This window comes from Chroicocephalus ridibundus, chromosome 11 (assembly GCF_963924245.1).
Source record: "Chroicocephalus ridibundus chromosome 11, bChrRid1.1, whole genome shotgun sequence".
In the NCBI taxonomy this organism is placed as follows: Eukaryota; Metazoa; Chordata; class Aves; order Charadriiformes; family Laridae; genus Chroicocephalus; species Chroicocephalus ridibundus.
In genome coordinates this window covers 13,233,113-13,258,063 of record NC_086294.1, presented here as the reverse complement: position 1 = coordinate 13,258,063, position 24,951 = coordinate 13,233,113, and the positions used below count along the sequence as shown (strand labels likewise).

General features: G+C 40.1%; 1 protein-coding gene across 6 annotated transcripts in view; it reads right to left on the bottom strand.

Annotated features, from left to right (window-relative positions):
- Positions 1-24,951, bottom strand: part of AFF4 (ALF transcription elongation factor 4) — a 54,488-nt gene that overhangs the window by 13,903 nt on the left and 15,634 nt on the right. For 3 of the 6 annotated variants that reach the window (XM_063349549.1, XM_063349546.1, XM_063349551.1), the window contains exons 2-14: positions 20,806-20,932; positions 18,635-19,426; positions 17,233-17,277; positions 16,197-16,283; positions 10,869-10,905; positions 9,365-9,413; positions 8,051-8,071; positions 7,438-7,492; positions 6,395-6,432; positions 5,879-6,041; positions 4,204-5,121; positions 1,866-1,954; positions 53-290 (exon numbers count right to left, since the gene is read on the bottom strand). In XM_063349549.1, the coding sequence (XP_063205619.1) occupies positions 53-290; positions 1,866-1,954; positions 4,204-5,121; positions 5,879-6,041; positions 6,395-6,432; positions 7,438-7,492; positions 8,051-8,071; positions 9,365-9,413; positions 10,869-10,905; positions 16,197-16,283; positions 17,233-17,277; positions 18,635-19,426; positions 20,806-20,928 (2,655 nt within the window). In that variant the 5' untranslated portion in view covers positions 20,929-20,932. Of the gene's footprint in view, positions 1-52; positions 291-1,865; positions 1,955-4,203; positions 5,122-5,878; positions 6,042-6,394; positions 6,433-7,437; positions 7,493-8,050; positions 8,072-9,364; positions 9,414-10,868; positions 10,906-16,196; positions 16,284-17,232; positions 17,278-18,634; positions 19,427-20,805; positions 20,933-23,974; positions 24,130-24,951 lie in introns of all 6 variants that reach the window. The other 3 variants (XM_063349548.1, XM_063349550.1, XM_063349547.1) reach the window with 2 other exon arrangements.

Sequence of the window (24,951 nt, the reverse complement as noted above, 5' to 3'; positions counted from 1 at the left end):
AACTGCAAAGCAAAGGAAGAGGCTGGAGGCATTTACAGAATAAGCCCTTTACCTTGGGCTCTTTAGCGCTGCCAGAACCTTTCCCCTCTGTCTTCTTTTGCTTAGAAGATGAGCTGCTTTTACTGCCACCGCCGCTCTCCTTGCTGAGGTTGCTACTGGACTTTAAGGATGACGACTGACTGACCGTCCTCTTCCGTGACCCGTGTTCTTGCTTGGAATCTTTCTGCGGGACCGGGGCAGCAGGAGACGGCAGTAAATCCTTCTCTTTAACAGCACTTGGCTTTGAAGACCTGGATAAAATGAACGAATTGAGGTTTGGGGTTTTTTTCCTTACAAAAAAAACCAAACAAAAACCCAAAAACAAAACCCCAAAATCCAACACAAACAAACCCCAAAACTTTTTATTTTAAACTAAAAACCCCCCATTTTTAAAGAACAAAGGTTTTTGTTGTTAGACCTAGCAAACCAGGTATGGAGGAAAAGAACACGAATAATCATCTCGTTTCTGTGAAGCCAGATTGAACTCGTTTTCACCATTTTATTTGTTCTGACCTGAAAACACAGCAGACAAGTTCTAACCATAAAACCACATCCCTACAACAGCTCTTAAAAAAAACACCCGAATCACTTACAGCGTAAGAAATTAATGCCAATGGCAGCGCCAGCCTGTCTGTGGCAGACTGCTCAGCCCAACAGCTCAGAAAAAAGATGGTCCAGATAAATGTTCTATGGAACCCAGGAAACTGGGAAGTTTCTCCATGCAGCCTTGCAGTACCTTGGCTGCTGAGGGCTACAGTTGGCTATTCTTGGCTTCCCATAATAATTATTTCTACTAGATTATTTTTATAAAATCGTAGTTTCATTAAGTTAAACGGCCTTCAGATAACTGCACTGGCAGTCAAGCAAAGATCAGAAATAATAGGTAAAAAAGCATAATCAAGCTAGAAATGCATCTGTTCAGGCTACATCTGTTTCCTAACAAATAGTAAGGCACTCTAATTCTGAACAGGCAAACAAGATTTCTCACATCTGATGTGCCACAGCTCCTCACATATTTGTAATTTGGCAATTACTCACTATACAGCAATATTTTCCATGACATAATTATACCAGTTTTCAGTTGCATGACCTGAAATAGCAGAGTTTTAAAAGGCAGTGGAAAAAACCTTACTCTTTCCTGTGGATTAACACTGACCAAGAAATAAATCAAATAAAAGCATAACGGCTATTACAAAAAGCATGTAAAATTACAGAAATAACATACAAGCAGAAGAGTATTAAACAACATTACTGATTTGCTAATTTTGTATTACTTTGCTTTTGTGTCACTCACACTTTTCTTTAGCTAATCTATGAAGCAAATGTGAGGCTAAATCCATGGATCCAAATTTCAATGCCATCAGCTTCCCAGACAATGCCAGTTAAGTCATTTACTCTCAGTTTACAAACTCACTAAATGGAGAATTACCAGACTGGGTTAAATTTAAAAGCATCGATTTTGCAAGATCAAAAAGCTAGATGCACAGCTGATTTCTAAAACAAACCAAATCCCCGCTGTAACATTAGGGAAAAACCAGGACGCATATATTCCATAATATACCAGCCCTGCACGAGGGGTTACCTGACTTCTGTTATGTACAACAGCTGTCCTTGTTTGTACTGCTTTTGGCCAACTACTAGTAGAAATTCTGAAATAAGTCTGTCTGAAGGGTAAGGAGCAATGAAATTTAATTTTACCCGCCAATTAATAATGAGGGAACACTTTGGGGACAGGAGGGGGAGGAGAAGAGGGGGAAAGACGGTCATCCATCTTCTCCTTGCTCACCCTGAGCCTCCAACATTGAAAACACAGCCAAGATACTCACTCCCTACTGCTAGAAGTCTTGTGTCCTGATGGAGCTTTTTCTTCCAGTTTCGTTTTCTTGCTTTCACTGGCTCTGTTTTCATCCTCATTCTGAATAAAGCAAACAAGAAATACATCCAGGCAAACGTCCACATTTACAGCTTCACTGAGAGTGGCAATGTTTCACATTAAGAGACTTCATTTAGCAGGTATTTTGCAGTGTACAGAATAAGACACGTACAGACCACAAAAATATCCCTACAGCATCTTGTCCGTACCAAATACTCAACCAGACCCTGATACTGGAACATAATGAAAAACAAAGTCTGGCTTCTAAATTACCAACCTGCATAAAAGAAGTAGCAGTTAAATCGTTCATTTTAGCACAAACAAATTATCACCATGAAATACCAGAAAAATTTGCTGAAGGCTTCACTAAAAAGATCAAGAGACAGATTTTACGTTGTGGAGCCCAATAGAGGTGTCTTGTGAATGTCAGAAAAAGGTAGAAGTCTTGTAGTCTATTAAAGTAAGCTCAGAGATTTTTATATAAATTTAATCCCAAAGTCAAAGTGCCTTGAAGGTAAATGTCTAAGCTGTCTTCAGCAAGCACTGCAACTACTAATACAGTGAATTAAAATGGAAAATAGGGCCTCACAGACGAAGTCATCTGGTAACATAACCCAGATTCAAACCCAAAAGGTTTCATTTTTGTCACACTGATGCTGCAACCCTGAGCCTTATCACCAAGGAAGCACCCGAGCAAGTAACGTGTAGAAATCAAGTCGTGACAGTCAGGTACAGAGCACTCCCAAACCTAAAAGCCGGAGGGGTGGGGGAAAGGGTGGGTTTTCTTTCGTTGCCTCAAACAGGCTGGCATCGTCCCTGGTACGTACGAGGGTAATCTGAGGACTCAAACCAATTAACAACCAGACTATTTGCTGGGAATAAAGCCTAAATTTAATTGGTCTTCCCAAAGCTTTCTGGTTTAGATGTAAGAGCACAGATCTTTAATGCTATAGCTCCAAACGTGGACTGAAAGGTGTAACCGGTCAAAGAAATGAAAGTCAGTGTATTCAGCGCCACGGGAACCTGTGAGGGCACTCCCATGAACATGAGGAATTATTTAGTAATTCCTGCAAAAACTAATTAGTCACTGGTCAGAGTTACTCCAATTTTACAAAAAAAAAAAAAAAAACAAAACACCAAACCCTCACACCTTTTCATTTAATTTCCTTATCCAGAGTAAACAGGAATCTTAGTTAGGAAGAGTACAGGAGAAAGCCCTGTTTGCAGTTACACATCAAGTCTCCTAGACAACACTAATTTCAGAAAGTGACCAAGTTTACTTAGTTGCTCAGTAGGAAAACTGGTTTAACTGAAATGATCTATCTCCTAGAGAGAGTCAATGACTCTCCGGATGATATCATATAACCCTTTGATTCCACACGTCAACAAAGTCTTACAACCACTGCCAAATCCCTGTCAAAATGAAACTGTCAAAATGAAATCCAGAGTAGCATGGCAATTTTTGAATCCCTGTACCAGGGTCACAGTCCAAACTTCATGGAAACCAGAAATTTATAAAAACTCAATGGACCACTGAGTCCATTGTACAGTCACAGGTTTGCTCTGTACACAGACTGTTTATGTCCTCAGGCTTCTAAAAGCGGTTTAAAATTACACTACCAACCACTTACCATTCCCCCCATTCATGAGTACTATTTCAATTCAGCTCCCCCATTGATTCCTGTCCATTCTACTGCCCCCAGGCATTCCTGCTTTTTTATCTACAGTTGAAAAGTTGAAGTGCTTTTTTGGAAAAGATTAACTATCATTATGGAGACATCCCTCTGCTCCCAGTAAAGCAGCACACCTGGATTATGGTTTCTGTTGCTGTCATGCCCCAGGCTCTTTTCTGCCCCATTCCTTGTCCTGGCAATATGAAACTGCATCATTCACTGGTTCGAGGAGCTGATCCAGCTGAAAACTGCCCTTATTTATTTTTATTTTTTGGCCAGGTGCAACAGGGGCTGGTGCCAATGGGGTGGAGGCACAAGAGGGTGGGGATGCTCAGTGCTGGGAGGTCCTGAAGCTGCGCTGCCTCCATGAGCTCTAGCTACAGTGTCAACACTCCCACAGGCGCTACCTTCTCCCTTCCCCGCTTCAAAAGAAAACCCCAGCAGTCTCTACTCTAACAGCACAGGGACGATCAACGTGTTCTACCCAAACCAGCTAGCCAAAGTCATCCCCAAAATCGCTCAAAGTCACTCCACTGAGGTATGGTCTGGGCTGCTGGGCCACATGCTTGACACCAGCAGGCCAAGATAACAGGAAAATCTCTATCTAAAAATTATCACCTGCTTATGTTTCCTTTTGCCTTTTGTAGCACTTTTGTCAGATGGCTGCTTCTGGGATTCTCTCGTGTGCTTCTCTGGCACGTTTTTCTTTTCCACTTTGGGTGCATCAGCATCCTTGTAAGGCTTCCCTGGTATTCGTGATAAGAGGCTCAGGTCAATCTTCACAATAAGTGGGTACCTTTCATCAGGATCACTGAGTGGTGAAAGAAGCTCTTTCTCTTCCATAGGAGAGAACATTCTTTGCCGAAAAAAGCTGTCATCCTCCTCCATGGAAGATTTAACAGGAGTCCTATTGCTCTCAGAGTATTTGGGTGTTTGCGATGAAGGAGGCAGGCTCTCATTTTCATCTGAATCAGAGGATGAGGTATCTGTTTCTATGAATTCCCTGGATTTCTGGGCAGATTTGCTTGAAGCCTTATATTTCTTTTTCTCTGTTGTAGGCCGAGGGGAAGATTTGGGCTCTTTCTTTATATTGGGTTTCCTGGAGCCTTTTGTGGCTGCCTTATGCCTGTTTGAAGGTATATTTGTTGCCATGTCTACTGGGGTTTCACTTTCTATTTTAAGACCTCCTCTTGGCTCTTCAACAGACGTCTTTTCTGCTTTCTTGGGCTGCTTTTTACCTACAGTCCTCCTCTGTGTTGAGCTGTCACTCTGGGCAGGCGATTTCTGCCTGCCGCGACTGCTTTCTGAGCCCTTTTGGGCGGGTTTGGAATCTCGCCCTGGTGTAGAAGAAATCGAATCCTTGGATCCGCTTTGATCAGCATATCCACTCCCTGTCCCCTGATCCCGTCCCTCTTTTTTGTAGCCTTGGGAGGATGGGATATTGCTGTCCACAGAAGAAGCTGGTGACACTTTATGTGAATTAACTTTGTTCAACCAGTTATCCAGTTGCCATTTGTTTGTTGGTGGTGGCTCTGGCTAAAAACAAATAAAAAACCCAGCGTTAGATAAAATATTTCACATTTCTTCCAAGAGGTACACGAAAAAAAACTGAGATAAATAACAAATGACATACAGGTTGACGCATAACAATGATGATGATAAATCATAGAATCATGGAATGGTTAGAGTTGGAAGGGACCTTAAAGGCCATCCAGTGCCACCCCCTGCCCTGGGCAGGGACACCTCCCACCACACCAGGTTGCTCCAAGCCCCGTCCAACCTGGCCTTGAACACCTCCAGGGATGGGGCAGCCACAGCTTCTCTGGGCAACCTGGGCCAGGGGCTCACCACCCTCACAGCAAAGAATTTCTTCCTGATATCTAACCTAAATCTCCCCTCTTTCAATTTAAAACTGAAAATAATACCAGCTCTCATTTTCCATTCCTCTGGAGCTATCAACAGGCAATACTCGCTGCCAGAGCTTTCCAGACTAAAAGCCCAGAGGTTTAAGATACTGTTACTATATCTAACTTCTGCACTTCAACAGGAAACTGGTGGTAAAAATCACCTCAAAGTCAAACGTCAAACGTGTGCTTATATAAAGAATTGTTACTATATCCAATTACAGGTACTTCAGCAGAAGAATATTCCATCTTGAAAGTGATCCCACCTTTGTCAGTCTAACTTTTTTTTTTTTTTAACAGTTGGAGAATTTATTAATATTTTTCTGCTTCTAAAACTCAGGATTAATGCCAAGCTAACAAACACAGTCCAAATACACGTCAAATCCTACCTCGGGGGATGCGCTCTGTGATGGTTCATTAGCTTCACTGTCACTGGAACTGCTTTCACTTTCAGAGTCAGATCCCGAACTGCTTTCAGATCCACTATGGCTGCTCGAGTCATCCCTTGAATTATCTGCTCCTTCGCTGTTATGCTGCGAAGGTTCAGAATTACTGAAAACAAAAATGAGGAAAAATAAACAAACACTAGCCAAGGCACAAATATATCCTAGTAGTCCTTTCATTAGAAAGAATAAAATGCCATATTTTAATTAACGTTTACTAGAACATTCAATATAACTGAACACAGTTCACCCTGATTGTTTTTTCCCTCCCCTCCCCAAAGTGGTTACAACAACTTGCAGGTTATACACTATTTCATCACTGATTGAATTCTAATCACCTTTTGCTTTAACACAAGACAAAAGACAAACGTGTATTTTAGAAATGAGATCAAGCCCAGAGTGCTGACTGGACGGAACATCACCGCTCTACTCTCTGTGCTGCAATCTTCCAGGAATGCCTACCTTCCAGGTGTGCTCCTTGGCACGGTCTTATCGCAGTCCTGCAATTAAGAAAAACAGCATGAAACTTCTAGAAGTTATTTTAGGATTGTATATATAATTAAATTGCAAAGCATCAATTTAGAGCCTTTACATTTTTTAAATTATTTAGCCTGAATAGCATCTTAATTCAGTACTTGCAGCAGTTTAAATTTGTCTGCATTCTCCTTATACAGAAAGGAAAATAAATCAGAGTTTTCTCCAAGTTTTCACCACAAACCTAGTATCTCAGTCCTACATATTCTGACTACAGCTCTACAAGTTCCTAGTTCCACCACTCACTGTGTTTCCATCTTTTTGAATCAGATGATTCAACATTTCACAATGCTATTCCTGAGACGCCCAGAGTACTAGGAGTTAACCAATTAAATATACTATCCTCAAAGTTTTCCACCTGAAGCAAATAAAGTACTGGAACTGGGAACAGGAAGAAAAGAAACAAAAAGAGGAGTGTGGATTACTGCTGGGTAGCACAGACCCTACAAGGTATTTTTAATTTAGCAAGCCAAATGGCATTTCTGGCAGAAGCTGCACAAAATTAGCATTGACAAAAAGGAAAAAAGAGACTTTTCGATAAAAATAAAGGTGCCGCTATACTCCCAGTTACGCTATACTCACAGATGATAATCCCTTATCACCCCAAACACCATCCTATGCTACTAACGTGCAGAGACGTTCATACCAAGTGCTCTTTAGCTGGAGTGACAGAACGTGAAGGGTTCTATTTTTAAACAGTGGGCCATTACCATTTTACGTTCAGATAAAACAAGATTTTCTAGATAAAAGTGTACTGTTTCAACAAAAGAGATACTTTTCCCCAAATTTACATTTAGGTAAATTTACATTTACCTGAAGTTCGTCTAAAAACATGCCATTTGATTTTTGTTTCTAAATCATAAACCTCCTCTTACGCTGCTCAGTTTGCAGCGCGAATTTTGAACGCTGTCGCGGTACTGAACTGTGAGTGCCTTTGTTATGTTTTTCTGAAATTGATGTAATGAACATACCTGCTCTCCATCGCTGTCTTCACTACTGCTAAGTTTTAAGTCATCTTTCAACATACTAAGTAAAAGGGAGAAAGTGAGACAAGTTTTTCCACGTACTTTAATTACTTTCAAAGCATTCTTCTGTATTTCAACATGCTATTGTTTATACTGCAGAATAGGCTGCGTGGGTGAAATCCACAAGATACCATTCTAACATTCAACGTTTAGGAATGGTGAGTTAAGTCATTCTTTAGAGAAGACTAAGGATTTTAGTACTTTGACTCCTTAGTCCATTCTGTTTAATTTAGAAAGGAAATTTGACACATTTTACTAATGCGGGAGAAGCTAACGTGGATGTTCAACTTCTTATACACAATGGCCAAGAATACCGTTTTAAACAGAATCAAGAAAGCTAACACTAGTGGCTGTTTCCTGTCTTGTGGCAACAGTGCAACTGTTCTAAGACAGAATTATTTTATTACTATTCAAATGCATAATTACTTATGGTAGTCAGACATATACACACTATTTCACAATACTGAAAATATGCAAACAGACTGAAAACATATAGCAGGGTACAGGGCCTTTGTGCTTATTGAAAAACACCTTTGATTACAAAAATAAAACATCTTACTCTGTCTGGTTCGATTCACATCTAGAGAAAGAAAATAAGAAAGGATTAAAAGTCTAGTAATTCTGCATTTCACAGTATAGCTGTTCTACTGATGATCTGAAAAGATACACCAGCCTCTAGGATCTAGTTCCTGAAATACTCTTCATTGCTAACCTTTTCCAAAAGATACATTTATCTCCTTTTTTATGTGTTTTGACCAGATCACAATCACTTTTAAAAAAAAATTATTTAAAACTGTATTGTCACAGTAAACTTCTTCCTGTGCATCCCAGTTCAACACACGTCCAATGCTACCTCTTGTTCTTAGAAGTGCTCACATTCCCCAGCTTTGGAAATAGCTCAGCTCCATCCTAGCAGTCTACGCTGCTGTCACGAGAGCAAAGCCCAATGGGAACCTCTATTCCTACCACTTGTTCAACTGGCTCCATACGAGCGTCTTCTGAAACTACATATTTTTGTGAAAGTGACTGTAAGTCTAAAACAATTGAGGGGGTTTTCTTTTTGTTCTATTCCCTTCCCATAGGACATGTGCTTTTTAATCTTGCTAATAGTGTAACACGTGCACGGACGAACAGAAGAACTAGACTTCGTTTTGTGATTGCATCATAATAAATGTTGACTTCGAACACCAAGTTTTCAGAATCTACAACCACTTTCATTCATTAAACGTACAATCAGATGGTAAATATTTCTTTTCGTGGACATATTTGTTTGGAAACAATCTTTTAACAGCATGTAATTGATTTTCAGGTATGAGAAAGGTGGGCTACAGCCAGCTAGAATATTCTGGTTGATTTTTATTGTTTCTTCCAGTTGCACATTTGATAAAGTAAAATATTGGGTCTGTGTCTGTAACTAATAGAAATGTTTGCCGGTCAGTTAAGAGACTGGATAGAACAAATGTAATTAGATGCCAAACATAATTTGCCATCCCCTATTTGAGCATCCCCTATGTCCCGCTCCCAGGTGACAGCTCTTGGTTGGCAAGTCCCATCCCATCCTGCCCACTCTTATATGCCGATACCTTTCTGGTTCACAAGCTGATTCCAACATCCAAACCCTTGGACACCTCTCCTGACAACTGACAAGAAAACAGGGGAACGGAAAGGTGGCACAGTGCATTTGATATTCACTCCAATGCATCATATTTGCTCTACTCTGCTTAAAAATTATCCCCTTTTTTTGCCAGTGAAGCAGAAGTGTGCTAAAGAGTCTGTGTAAGAACTGACACATTCTAGTAAAAGAAACAGCTATTTTCCAAGTCTCTTAAAATTCAACTGTTGTCTGAGAAACGTTTTCTCAACAGCCACTTACGATTTGGACTGATGACCGTTGGATGTTTTTGATGAAGGATTGTATCGTTCTAGAAGAAGAAGAAGGAAAAAAAAAAAGCACAGTTGAAAACTCAGCCAGCAAAATAAGTCACTCCCAAACTGCCAGAAGTACAGTCTTAGCTAAGAGAAAGTAGTAACTACCTAACACCAGCTACAATCTCCCACAGACAGGAGTGGATGTAGAGACAAAACAACAAATACAGAAAATAATCTAATCAAGAATATCTAGAAAATTATTTAAGTCACTGCTGTCTAAACCAATACACGCTTAATTTGTTATTAATGGTGTGAAAAACTGTTTTGCTTCTATCAAGATTAATCTATTGCTTTCCACTTGCAGGAGACAGGATATAAATCAGCCTGTCAGGCTCTGACTTATTTCAGCATCCCTACGTAGCTTTTCAGCGGATGAGTGGATCTTTAGATCCAGAAATCTAACTCAGAAACCAATTCTTACAAGAGGAATACATACTGATGTAATCTGCTTTTCAGTTTGGAGGCGTTTCCTTCCCTTTTCTTTAATTCTGGCAAATTGCGTAGTTAAACAGAAATAAGAACTGAGGTTGTTAAAAATTTCCCAGAAAATTCAAACAGGAGTTAAAAACTGGTTCCGTGTTTCGCCTACCCCTGCCTCTCCATTTACACACCTAAAGACCAGTTGCTCCTATAATGGAAATCTATGGTTTAGCATTATGGAATTTAGTTTTAATTTGTTTCCTTAATTCCCCACTGTATCAGGTGTTTAGATTAAGCTGCTTGTGAACATCTAAGAATAAACCATTACTCCTTTACTATTTAATCTGTTTAATCACTTCAAGAGGGAGTGGAAAGACTTTTGGAAGGTAACAGCACAAATCTAATTCAATTTTCAAGTTCAATATTCAAAACAACAACACAGTTAAAGAGAAATAAAAGCTGCTTTTGTCTGAAATCTGAAAGTGCACCACGGGACAAGAAATGCAAGGATATTGCTAAGCGTATTACTGTATGAGTGCTTGACCAGTTCATTCTCTTGATTTTAAAATGACAAAGTGAAAATGAACTGTGAAATGGCAATGTGCTTTTTCTATTGAAATATAAACATACGCACCATTTCAGTTTCTAGTATGTCCCCCAGCAGAGATTTGGATTTTTTAAAGGGTGTTTTGTTTTAGTACTCAGCTATTTTCAATTAGATCAACCAAGGAGACATTTTTTCAAGAATGAGAAACGTGACAAATCAAAAATAACGTATTTTTTTTTTCCTAGAAGACAGTAACAACCTTGCAACTCGGTCATAACTTTCTAGCTCTCAGCAAGAAATGTGAAAGAAAACCAAGCAATTGTTTTACAGGTTAAAACTTGAGAAAGTACAGAAAATCTTAACTTAGGCTCCATGCTATGACCAGTCTGGAAAATCTCATTCTCTAAAAAGCACGACATACCAAGAATACTGAATCACAACAAAAACATTAAACACATCACAGGAAGTTTAATATACTCACTCTGTTCTCCAGTGCCAAAACTGGACTGTTGAGACTCCTAAGGGAATAAAAGATCACAAGTGGTTTTTTCACTGGGAATTTTAACATATCAAAAAACATGCTGTAATCCAGATATTCTTTCCACTTCAAGGACGGCACCTAACCTCTAAAAAAGGAAAAAATCTAACAACAAAAGAGGAAGAGTGATTCTGTAGCTGGGCCCCAACTCCTCCATCCAGCCCAGGGAAGGAGTGCTTCAGCCTCCTCTTCCTCAGCCCAGCTCTCCCACTTGCTCAGTTCTAAGGGTCATGTGCAGTGATGGCTGAAACTCCAAAATCACTATGGAACTTCCATAAATCCCATCTCCATCTATGTTTAGCACGGAGAGGAAGCATTCAGTATATTTTTCTTTATCTTCCTTATACACAGGAAAGCTTGGCTGCTAGTTTTATGTATTTTCATTCAAATTCTTTGCTCTGCATTTTTCTTTTTCAGACACATACAGCATCGTGGTGGACAAGGAATGAGTACAGTAACGTATCAACCAAAAAAATACCTCATGCAAAGGAGCCCAGAGGACAATGAAACATAAAATCTGAAGAGCTCTGCCCATTCTGCCCAAAGCCCGGCTCCCCCCGGCTCCCCGCCACCCCTGGCAAAGGCAGGGGGGCGCAGCCGGCAACACATCGGTCCTCCCCCCAGAGACCAGATCTTCATGTAATCACACAATTCATTTGTACAAAACCCAATAAACAATGATAGGGAACTTCCTTTGAGATATAATGAATCTGTAAATCCAGCCTTGAAAGACGAAGCTTTGCAAATTTTAGCACTTGTACGATCTTCAGTATTCCCATTCCAGAAAACCCAATTCTGACTCCCAAGACATAGTAGATTATAAATTCTTTTGAAACCCTAAAATATAGTTTTAACAAACAAATATGCAGAGGCTGCCGTGTTACTGACAACCTCCTTCTAGACTAGACTGCCATTTTAAAATAGGACCTTCCTGACCTCATTTTAAAATGAGGACAAATGCTGGCCCTATAAATAAAAATTGAAAATATTTGACTCAATTCATAGAGTTATATACACGTTTTACTTAAATGCTCTGGCAATGGCAAACCAGAACTACAATTCAGCAACAAATTCCAGGGTTTTATTGTATACCTGCGACACAGCCTTCCCAAACAGCCACGTCAGTGACGTGAAGCAGTTATATACGCAGTTTACAAAATTTGATTTTTTAAAAACACAAAGGCTTTACACAGCAAAGCGCACTTAATATTTCTAATTTCCCTTAACTTTTTATTTCAAAAGTGAAAGCAGTTGCAATGATGCATTGAACAATATTTTGTTGATAGGGACCTTGGTATGGAACCTTCCTTGTAAGGTGCTTCAAATCTTTCCTAATTGAAAGAAAGAAAAGGACAATAAAAATAAAATTAACCTATGTTTAAAGTGCAAAGCAAAGATGGAGAGAAGCCTTGTGACATCAAGAGAAAGCAACAGCTACACTTCCTTCAAAATAAAAACTGATTTTTATCGTTCACATAGGTGTGAGAAGTGTGAGTGTGATTCCCGGATTGCCTTTTTCCACAGTCAGCTTAGACAAGCTGACAAACCGTAAGTCAAAAAAGAAGTTAATATCACTCAGTAATGGAACACCACATCTACAGAGCAACCGGGCTGGGCTGGGCACCAGATGAGGAACCGGCACCCGTCCTCACCAACACTCAAAACACAAATTCTGCAGAAAGCACCTGCCCAATCGCTGGCTTCAGTCAACTTCCTATTTTTAAGGTATAGTGCAGTCTGTTTGTTAAGTGCACTTTAACGAGGTGTTATGTATAAATGTGCAACTTTTTCCAACTCCCTTGCCATCTATTTTGCCTTTGAATACACACTTCTTTCAGAAACTCAGAGATTAAAAAAAAAATTGCTACACTTTCAACTCCCGAGTTACGTAGAGCAGTATCTTCTAAAGGTCTACTTCAGAAAGAAGAAATTAAAAACAACTTAAAGGAAGGAAACACTTTTAACCAAAGTATAATAGACTGCTGAGGTTAGATGGCAAAGACACCTAAGCAGGAAACAAAATCGCAGCTTGTACTCAAATACAGAAAGTGTGGAGAGAAAACCGCTCGCCAGCGGGCCAGAACGGCAGGCGGGACCGGGTTCTCCTCTGGAAGTTACCAGCTTGTCTGGAGTCCCGGCTGCGGGGAATGGGACCCGTTTCCATTTAACGTTCGCAATCTCAGGTCAGATCGGCTTTTTATTTCTCGGAAGAGAGTTTCGGTATTACAGCAGCTCAAGGGACCTGAGTTCTGGCCTCCTCAGGAGCTCCAGATGCTGAACAAACCTGGAGACAGGATCCACCTCTGCAGACGCCTGGAGGCCCCCACGCAGGCACGGAAACTGCCAATGCTCTCCGGGGCTTTGAAATGAAAAACTTCCACCCTCTAAGAAACAGCTGGTGTTTTTAATATCTTTTACAAACATGCCAGTATTTTTGGAGTTTTTGAATGCGAGCCCATGGCTTAAAAAAATTACATAGGATAAAGTCATAGAGGGTTAGGTCATTGGATAACATTTTTTTATCAAGGCTCAGGAATCTACGTTTTTTTCATAGCATCCATAAAAGTTTCCCTGACCTATTTTCATGAAGTTTTATCTTCTGATTCAAAGACTTCCTGGTAATTATTAGATATATTTATAGTAAATGCAGAGAGGCCCCAGTCAGGAGTCTGGGTTCCTTCAAGCTACTATCTACACACAGGGAAAATCACCTTATCCCAACACTCTTACAAATAAAATTGACTGGCCAGCCAAAGGAAGCTTAATTTTATGTGCACAGGCAAAACACACCAAACTTCTGCACACAAGACGAATGCTGTGTAACACTGCAGCATACTACTTTAAATAGATAGAGCACAGTATTAAAAACAAGCTTTCCTCGAACAGTACTGCTTGATTAAAGTAAACCACTGCTTTGTTTTGCTTTCTGAATTCTGCTCTGGGTCCCAACTGCACAAGCCTATGGCTCGCTAACTCACTGGAATTCTGAGAAGATCCCGCTGCCAAGAATGACAGAGGGGAGAAGGCAGAGGAAATTATAGGCTTTGGATGAAGAGAGAGAAGTTGACAAAGTTCCACGGCCAAGATGCGCAGCCACAAAATAAAAAAGCTGGCGACAAGTCAAAAGACTCAGAGCAGCCATAAATGGAATTTTTTTGCAAACCGGGTGAAGAAACACAATCCAGGTCGATAGGTTCAAAAAAACCACAACCTACCTTTTTTGTTCAAATATCAACAAGACTCTGCAATCTTACGTAGTTTCTCTCTGCGTCACCAAGACACATATATCTCCGCACACCTTCTTTCTTCCTAAACTGAGTCAAATACCAGGGAAACACAGAAACGATCGGTTCTAGCAACCCCACGATCAAGTATGCTGAAAAGTGTGTGAAGGGACAACACCTCCCAGAGGTTCAGGAAGACTTATTCAAAGTCTTGTTGATGGAATAAGTACCCTTGTTGATGAGAAAAGGTGTGGAATTTCTTGCTTTACTATAAAAAGGTAAGAATTATTTCCATGTTCACAGTTTTATGTAACACAGGAAATAAACCCTGGCTAAAGGTAATATAGGCAAGATTAATATTTATCTAGCTCATCATTATAATGTTAAGAAACTAGATAATGACATTTGTTTCTAGATATGCCTTCAAAAGTAAAGCTGCGACCTGTACAGTATGTTCTGTGTTTTCAGCTGACTGGAGAGAAGTGTGCAAGATGCAGAGCGACAGGAAGAGGCAAGGCAGAGGACGATGACAAGAGGACTGTCCCCAGCCCCGGGACATCCCAGCAGGATGAGACCCCGAACTGTTCAACTCGCACCCGTCTGCGGGAGGTCTGTGGATGTGCACTTACAGCATGGGACCTGACACTGCCCAAAAAAAGGTGATGCTAAAGCATTCACATAAGACAATCTGTTTAGACAGATTACGTTAGAGATCTCAGGGTGAGAAAACCTTCTTAAAGTACTCCACTGTTTCGTTTCGGGGAGCAATTTGGATCAAACAGGAAACTGATAACAGCAAGTGGTGCTCTAGAACAGCAGTCTGGTCAGAAAAAGTGGAGTCTTCATTATATGAAGGCAATTTTTAAAAGACAAACAGCATCATTTCTTCCCTCTGAAGTTATGCCAAATTAGGGATGGAGTACCCCAATCCATTTCAGAGATATGTTGAGTCTGGAGAAAAATTATATTGTCGAGTTCAATCTTTTACTGGTAATCAGTAGATACAGGAAACAAAACATGAATTCTTGAATGAGTCAGCAAGTACAGTTCAGCTGGTGATAGCTGAAGTTGCTACCCACAGCTATCTCCCCTGCCCATCTCCACCCAGCAGCTTCCAAGATACCACCGACTGCAGAGCTGTGCTCAAGGCAACAACCGCCACTGCCAGTCTGCCCCGAAACCCCGCAGCTGGGGGGAGCCAGCAGCCGAGAGCAGGAGGACTCCTTCTTCAGAGCCGTCAGCTCAAGCAGGTCCCCTAGAAACATGCCCTGTGCTGCCAACAGCGGCAAAGAGCAACTGATTTCTCTTTAGAATTAATAGCTTGCACACTTCAGTAGTTATTAAGTATATGGGAGGTTTGGAAGAGATCTTTCGGAACAAGAGATCTAAAAATTTCTTTAGCAAAACATCTGATTTTAAAACTTCTAATTTTTTTTGTAATTGAAAATATAAGATCTAATAGAACTATTGATGGAATTATGAAGAAAATTCAGTTTATGCAGAAAATTACATTTGAATTTCTTAGACCTGCCAGTCTCCATTGCTTTGGTAACTGAAAATATAAGATCTAATAGAACTATTAATGGACTTCAAAGTTATAAGGAAAATTCAGTTTATGCAGAAAATGTCACTTAAATTTCTTAGCATTTACCAGCCAGTCTCCATTGTTTTGCTAGATGAAGGTAAACACTATACAAAAAGGTGCAAAACGCTTCCCTAATGGGGAAAAAGGCTCAATGGCATTTTCAAGCTTCAGAAGTATCCTGAAGAAGGTCTGAATTTATGAAACAAAAATTTAAAAGTAAAAGGAAAGCCATATTATAGACATCTTGGCAGACTGCTGTGTGTGTGTAAACCAGAGGAAAAATGATGACATTCTTCATAAGGCTACTGCTGAAAAATGTTGCTGTGAAGCAAGATAGAGAGATACAAAGCACTGAAACAAACCCAGAACTATACAGAATTGAATTTAAAGGAGTTTCAAAATCCTGATCTTTAACACGAGTTACTCTTTCAACAGCACCCAGTATTTGACTACAGGACTGACCTTTGTTGGAAAAGGAAATTTTGACGGTTCGGTTTTGCATGGTGTATGAATAGCAGTCAGCGGAGGAGGCCAAGAATGGGTCATCTCCTATAACCAGAACAAAAGAGAAAAGCTATTAACAAAATTAACACAAAGATTTCAAGTTACAATCTTGATTCAAAAGGTAACCTGTCTGTCAGTTTTCAGTTCATTGTCCACACTTCGCTAAGCTTTATATTCAAATCGTAATTTCCCAAATGTGTAACAAAGATTTTACACGTAAACCTAAATCTTAAATTATTACCCATGAGAACAGATAGTTAAGACGTAACAACAAGCAGAAAGACATAAACCAGTAAAATTGGTTGGCCTGAACATAAACTGCAGTAGAAGTCAGAGTCCGATCATTTCAGACTGTGAAGAGCACATGTAGGATACAGAGGCAGAAAGAAGTATCCTACAAAAGGGAAGCCTGTCAAGTTTGAGGAAAAAGAGGAAAATCAAATGCCTGACGCTGGAAAAAAGTGCCTTGTATTGTCTCTAAGCATCTCCAAGGGCCATGGAGTACTGAAAGTCAGAGCAAACAGTAAGCCGTGGAAATGCTCCAGGGGAATCTGATGATTCTTTTGTAATGATAGACATACAACCAGGGGATTGCATGAGGAGTACAATACTTGAGAAAATAGCTTAGGTGGAAGGGAAGGGGAAGTTCTGCTGTGGGGTAGCAAAAAATTACTATAATCTAAAAAGATATCAAAATGTCAGGACTGTATTTTGGTGGAAGAAATGGGTGATTCTGGTGCGGTTAACAGGGAGGTGGCCCAGAAGAGCAAGAATGCAGTGAGGGTATCCAGCAGGCGATGCGCACACCCAGCAACGCCCAGTGCCCGGCTCTGCTGCCAGTTCTCCCCAGTCTACCTGCTAGAGGAGTAATTGAAGAGCCCTCCTGTAAGGACTTGCAGCCAAGGCACTAATCAACTGCAGAGTACTTCCCACCTCCTTCGTAATGTTTGTACGTTCAACAAGTAAGTTAAGAACAAAAGCACAAAGAACTTACTTTGAGAATTTCATCCACACAGCTCACATCACCAGATGCTGATGCCTACAAATCAAAACTCAAGATTAACATCTCCTAAAGCAAATTTTCCTTAAAAGATACCAGGGGCTAGAAACAGTTAAAAAAAACCCCTTCAATCCTTATCATGATTCATATGGACTTTCTACAGATACAAACACACCTTGCTAATTCTTTTCAGCAACATTAATTTTAATATCAGATAGATCCATATTTTTATGGTATGAGTCACATCCAGTTACGAAAAGCAAACACATGAGATCTATAAAACTGCCACAATAATCTACTTTTCACTTGACAGTTACAGTGATCATAGGCAGCCAGTGATATTAAAAACTTCTAAAGAGAAAGACAATCATAGCTTTCAATCATTTCCTGAAGAAGTCACTGGATAGTATCTGAATTCAAATGCACGACCGTGAATATACAGTAACGAAACTGCATCATGAAGTAACACAGACATTACAGCATGAATCTGGAAACAGCAATAATTATGATACTTCTGCATCCCTGGCTGCCACAGGCAGAAAGGAAGCAAAGCTACTACACAATTCACTGCATCAGCACATCAAGTCTTCACGAATAAGAAAATAATTAATTTTCAAATTTCCTTACCTGTGTCCTGGATCTTATTTTGCTATTTGTTGAAATCCCAGGAACAAATGCTTTTCTCTAACTACTGTGATTCACGCAGTTTAACAGGAGATGGAACGACATTTTATTATTAAGAAAGGCACTCTCCTTATAAGTGAGCTGTAGTTAGAGACTGTGCCTTAATGATTCAGGAATTACCAAACTACTAAAAGTTGTTAACCTAACACTATTTTGTATCCAGCGTACCCAATACAAACTCTGAACCCTGTTCAATTTAGTGTGTTTTAGCGTTAGCTTGTTTTCCCCAGGTGAAGCTATAATAACCACATCTAGTAATTGCTACACACTTCAAAAGAAAATCTGATACGTGCAGATAGTATCACTAGTCTAAGACAACATGTCTCCCAGTAAGGACAATATATGTATCTAGCTTGTCAACATATTTGTGAATATCCTGCTATTTCACTAACTTCTGACTATAGAAATACTCTACGAAAATTAGCGTTTCTGGATTAAGTTAGTCTTTCTGAATGTCTCATAGCCTTTACCTAACAAAAATCACAGTATCCACATGGAAGAATCAGAAGGAAAAAATAATTAGTTTTGTAAATTCCTCAGTTAAAATACAGGTCTTCACTGCATACGTTTAAGATGCTTCGCGTAACAAAAAAACACCAGTGTTTACTAAAAACTAAATTTTGGTTAGGTAGGTTGGGATTTTAAAGAAGCTGGAAAATCCCAGCCCAAAGGGACTTAGGTTTAAGAAGCCAGGAATCAGACAGCAACTTACATCTAGCGGTTGAGAAGGTATTTTCAGCTTGGTGAGATGCGCTTTGCTGCTGGGCTTCAGCTCATTCACGTTGCTGCTGTGAGTCTGGCTACTGTAGTGTTCGGAGGATAACTTTGGTTCCATGGATTCCTGCCCATCCATTGGCCTGACATACGCAGTGGGTTTCTGTAACATTGAACTGGACTTGGACATTAGTGAAGGTGGAAAAGACTGGTTAGAGTGCTGTCCACTTGAAAATGAGGGAACACGGGAGGGAGAGTCCCAGTTGGCATCAGGATCCCGGGGAGATTTTGAACGTTGATGTTCTTTGCTGTGGTGATCATTTCCATGAGATCTCGAATGGCTGGAGCTCAATGAAGAAACGGTAGATGGTTTTCCAGGGCTGGAAGACCGGGGTTTGGAGTGTTCGGACCCATGCTGGCTTTTTTTGCGACTGCTGCTGCTACTGTACGAGTCACGGTCGTGTCTCTGGCCACTACTGCTAGTGTTATTGCCACTGCCGCGCTGACTACTGTGTCCGCTCTGTAAACCCGAGGACCGTTTCTGAGATTGCGAGGAAGTGCTGGGTGCAGGTCCTACAGGAGTCCATTTGCTGCTCTGATGGGAGCCAGCATTATGTCTCTGATCACCAAAGAAACTTTGGTTTGATTTTTCATCTGGTGTTGATGGTACGGTTGGTTTGGGAATTCCAACAAGCTTTTGTAGCGACCTATCTCCTATAAGATCCTTCATTTCATCATAATTACCAAGCATGCTCTGAATACGACTAGACAATTTGTCTTCTTTGCTGGTCTGTGAAAATAATTTTAAAAAATAACGCTTTAAAAATCACAACTTCACTTTCAGTTAATTGACTGGACAACTACAGCAATTAATCCAAATTTTAGGGACAAGAACATGGCTAGCATCCACATCTTTTTTGCCATTGTTTCCAATTCCCAATTTTGGTTCTTAAAGCAGTAACTTAACCCCATGAAGCATAAGGAAAAGATCTATTTCAGCAACAGGAGCAGCTGAAACAGCACTAAGCAGTGCTTCAAATGATGCACTGGTGAGCTGGATACAAGTTTAAAAATTGTAGATGCTTACTGTCACCTTAAAGACTTTCACCCTGAAGACTGTATTAGAATGTATTACTCCTAAAAAGTTTTAATTAACAGTAAAATAAAATCAGCTTAACCTCATCACTGTATGTAATTTTTAATTGGTATTTATACCGGCATAATTCTTATTGCCAACAAGAGTATGTAGAAGGAAGGGTTCTTTCTTATACAACCAGTTTGTTTTCAAATAAGGTACACTGTATCCCATGCATCCCAAGTAGCTTTAGCTAACCTCACACGTGCGGTGTTTGGTTATCACCCACAGTAAAGTGATGGGAGGACAGGAATAAAAAAACCCAAACATCTCTCAACTTTCCTCCTGCAGGAGGACAGTTTTCAGTCACAATGTTTTACTTCTTGCAAACCAGCCGAAATTGTGATAAGGGAACAGGTTTGCTTTCAAAGTGAGTTTTGAGCTACATAATTAAAATCTGAAATGGTACTTTTTTAGCTATCCCAGACTTAGGTTATTTTTTACAGTTCTGTTCAGCAAAGCAAAGCTGGAAGGAAACCCAGCACAGGCTGAAAGCAGCTCAAGATCACAAACAGAGCCAACTTCTTCAAAACAAACTAAAAAAAATCAGATACAAACTACTGCCCCACTAGCTAAAGCTGATAATTCTATTATATCAGGCATTTCAGCATTTAAAATTAACTGCCTACTTAAATATTCTCTTTCTGAACCCACCCAGGTCTGGATTACACTGATTGAAAGTTAGAAAGTTTAGCAACAGGCTAAAGCACCAAAACAAAGCAGTTTGGCATGATCCATGGAGAGTTTAATTGTTTTGAGTCCGTGTAGCAAAAGCTGAAGAAAGCAAATAAATTTCATGGGTTTATCATGCTTTTCTCACTCCCTGCAAAGCAGCCCCTCCTTCACAAGCATTACTATAAATCCGCCAGTAGAGCTGGTTACTAACTGCACATCCTTATTTTCCAGCCCTGCTCAAATACTTGGTTGACGTAAGAGCTGTGGATATAAAAAGAGCGCAGATAACAATAAATTTCAAATACAAATCTGCATACAACTGCTAAAAAAAAACAAGTGTAAGAACTGCATAAACTCACAACTTTGTACGGTTCAGCAAAGAGAGGAGAGTTAGGTGGAAAGGCTTCTTCACCCTGTTGAATTTCTTGATTTCGCCTTTCCCTTTCTTTCATACGCAGCACATTCCGGTCTTCACGGTTCATGTTGCTACGAACAAAAAGATAATTTCTGATGACAGATGGAAGGGAGGAGGGATGCAGGCGCGCAGTGAGCCCCTCTACCTCTTTTGCCCGATCTCAGTTAAGAACCCTCTGCTGACTGTGACCCCTCAAAACTGCAAAGATGTCCGTCCAACTTCAGATACCTCTCACTTCGAAGAGCTACAACCCACACTTCAAGGTAGCTTCTAACAAGGGAAGTTCATGCAGTAATTAAAAAATGAAAAAAATCCACGATGTCCTCAGGCAAGTAACTATTTCAAACCATTTCACCTGCTTGAATCATTGAGCTATTTCAACCCACGCTGTACATCTCCCATTCATTTCTAAAATACTTTTTCTCCTCCACAACCCCCAAAATGTTCTGCAATTTTACTCTCTCATCCCCCCACCCATCCAGTGCCTGACTTCTACTGCAGGTTTGGGTGTATTTTTGCTGCTGACTTACCTTTATTGGCACCCTTTCCCCAACGTATTCTAACCTCAAGCTTTGATGTTGTTTCCAGGTTTCCCTTCCTCCAACTCCCAAAAGACATTTCTACTCAAAGCAGTAATTTCAGTGAAGTTCTGGCAATATTGTGCCTTTTGCCTTAAACCATACACTATTCTCCTATTGCAAAAATGCAGATTAAAAAACTGCCAATCTCCCCTCTTACTTTGCAGTAAGAGTAAGTAAAAAAAGTAAAAAAATGCAATTTTACTTTGCAGTTTGGTCTTCCTGCTTCAGTTACCAGAAATACGTCAAATTGTTGCAACACACCAAAAAAAAAAAAAAAAAGTTGGAAAGGATTCCCTTTGAGCTTGATAAAGCATTCAGACTTAAAGGAGTAAACAAAACAAGATGATAAATAAGGTGGGTACTAATTCTTCTAACATGTGCTATACTTCATATCAAGAGATTTATAAATGCACCTTATTGATCTGCAAAAAGAATGGCAGGTGCTTCTAGGAAAGAAACAGATGTTCTTCCACATAATTTGCAGTATAAAATGAAAATGTCTTCTGCTTAGAAAATTGTTATTTCATGTTTTTAGACAGCTGCATGATTATTAAAAGAAAATAAAATTGCTACAGCATTACTTTGAAAGCTGTGCAAACCCAGCTACTCCATTCTAAACAAGACGACTTCAACCTATCACTTAATAAACATATCACTAAAAGGTTAAAATATTAACCTTTTCACCTTAATAACATTTAATCTCTTACTGTAATTTCTTACTCATTTGGCTTCATTTCGTCTATCACTCTGAGTATAGTGAAATTTAAGAGGATGCCAAAACCAGAATAGATCCACAGCGAAAGTTTAAATCTTTGACATTTTTTAAGGCGACGGGTTTATTTCCCTGCATTGTGAACAAGGCAAAAGCACTAGCGTAACCCAACTCAACAGTCATATCAAGCCTCTGAATATGATAACTTTTAAATTGTATGTGAAAAATTACTTTTCTCTCCAGTTATCCTGTAATCAGCTGAACTCATGTGAGTACAGGTGAACATTAAGGCTGCCTACGGAGAGCGGGACCCGTACACGGGACCGTGGCAAGCAAACAATCTGCATCATTTTGACATTAATGGCAAACTTCTTGTAAAAGTTTGAGCTTTAAAAAGCTTATTCTTCAGACTGCAGCCCAATTTCTTATACATGTAGGATTTAAACAGAGACAAATATCAGATTTAATTATAGATACTGATCAGTTAAAGCCAACTGGAACAGTTTGAATCTATGCCATTTTACTATTAAAGGCAAAATATGAGGCAAGGAGCAGGAGTGCCTGATCTTTGAGTAGTTCATTCACATCAATAAACTAAGATTGTGAACTATATACAGCTATACAGGTTGAAGACTATAATCTTAACTAAGAATTTTACACCTCCATTTTACAAATAGAGAGTTAAATATTAACAAAGATCTTTACTATTTTTTACAGAGACAAGCATCATCTTTCAAAACTGACGTTTACTGTAACTCTTGGGACTGAGGAAAACCCCAACATTTGTACCAATGCTGTCACGTGAAAGGAACATTATAGCAAAGATCCACTTGAGATCAGGGCTGGAGCAAAACCAGAGCTGATCTGGCTATACCTGCCAGGTCAATGGAGGATGAGTCATTAGAAATACACCAGCTAAATCACACTTTTTATCACTCCTCCCCGTTTTTTTGTAATATAGTCAATGACAAATAGCTTCATGGGTAGTCATTTTGACTGTATGGGGATTGGGTTTCGGGGTTTTTTTAATTAATTTTTTATTATCAATAGTTTGAATGTGATTCAAGTTACTCTTGTTTGTATCTAATCTTTTAAATCTCTACACAGAGATATTTTAAGTGCCTCCAGTGTGCATGACGCTATTAAAATCACATTAGCACTGAACATGTAAATAAATGAAGTTAGTGGGGCTTCCCTAGCTCTGGACTTCAGACAACTTCCCAGTCAAATCTTCCACAGCCACGAAACGTAACGCAAGATAAACCTGCCCAAATTCAGGAAACACAAGCAGTAGAGGTACTCTGAAAAGCAGAAGACGAAGGCATGCCTACTAAATCATCATTGCTAGCAATTAACTTCAGCACAGAGGAAATTGCAAAACTAAGTGTTCAGACCACTTGTAACTATAACGAACTTTTTAAATCTACTATGCAAAATTCTACTACTGTGATCAAAGTTATGTATTATTTGCTCAGTTTTTTCCACGCCAAGCCTGAGCTGACACCAGCCCCATCCCACACTGGCCTGGGAAGCTCTGTTCTCTCCCAGTTCCACCGCTGACTGGTGGGAATAAGCTCTGCCCGAGCGCTGCAGACCCAATCAGAGCTGCATGGAGGCAGAACTACTTCTCCTTCTCCAATATCCATACCCACTCCCCAGATTTAAACCTTTTCCCAGAATATAAGAGTTGGGAGCATCTTTGTGCAACTGAACTCCTGCCACCCCCCACCCCACTCTCTGGGCAAGGGGACAGCATCCCTGCTCCTCCCTCCCTGCACACCAGGCCTGAAGTGGAAGATGAAGAATGTGTTGACTTGTACCTGCTGCTATCAAGAGGATCCTGCTATAATTTCCCTTTCCCTTGTCCCGGGAGGCCTGAGCGAAAGCGTGAACACCCAGGAGGAGCAGAGCCAGGCTAAGGGAGACAAAACTCATGCCCCCGCAGCAAGGACCAAAGTCACCTTAATTTCCACATCTGGGGAAAGAAAAGTTCAAAAATTAAAAGAAAATAGAAAACAGGCCTAAAGCACAGCATAGCATTTCCATTTTTAGAAAGTCTAACTCTATATGGTTTGAGTCGTTATTTTTGCAGTTAGACAGGCTGTACCCTGCCCAGCCCATTTACTGCCTGATTTCACTACACAACTGACTCTGTTGAAATCTCTTCTCCAGCTCAATACGAAAAGTTGAAAGCTAGCAGGAAATTCAGCAGGAAGTTCACAGAACCTTCTGCCACAAAATCCACTTGTGCATATTCTTTAACCACTGTTAACTGCTGATCTACACGTACTGAACTAGTCGAGCATCATTCAAATCATCCATACCAGAAACACAATTTTCATTTCTCGTTCTAACATCTTACTAAATCCTGTTTGGTATTTCTGTTCATCCTTAATCCAAAGAGGGCATGGCTTTGGCTAGAGTTGACTCAAGCAATCATCATCTTGGACTTTATAACTTGTGTTATGAAATTGCCGTGTTGCTGCTGCCCTGCCCATCGGCTGCAGCTTTCACAGAATGGTTCAGGTTGGAAGGAATCTTTTAAGGTCATCTAGTCCAACCTCCCCCTGCAATAAGCAGGGATACCTCCCACCAGACCAGAATGCTCCAAGCCCCGTCCAACCTGACCTTGAATGTTTCCAGGGATAGGGCAGCCACAGCTTCTCTGGGCAGCCTGGGCCAATGTCTCACCACCCTCATTGTAAAAATTTTCTTCCCTCATATCTAGTCTAATAGAAGATATCTATATCTTCTACTGCCTCCCACCTCCTGTTCCCTCAGCTCTGAAGCAAGGGGA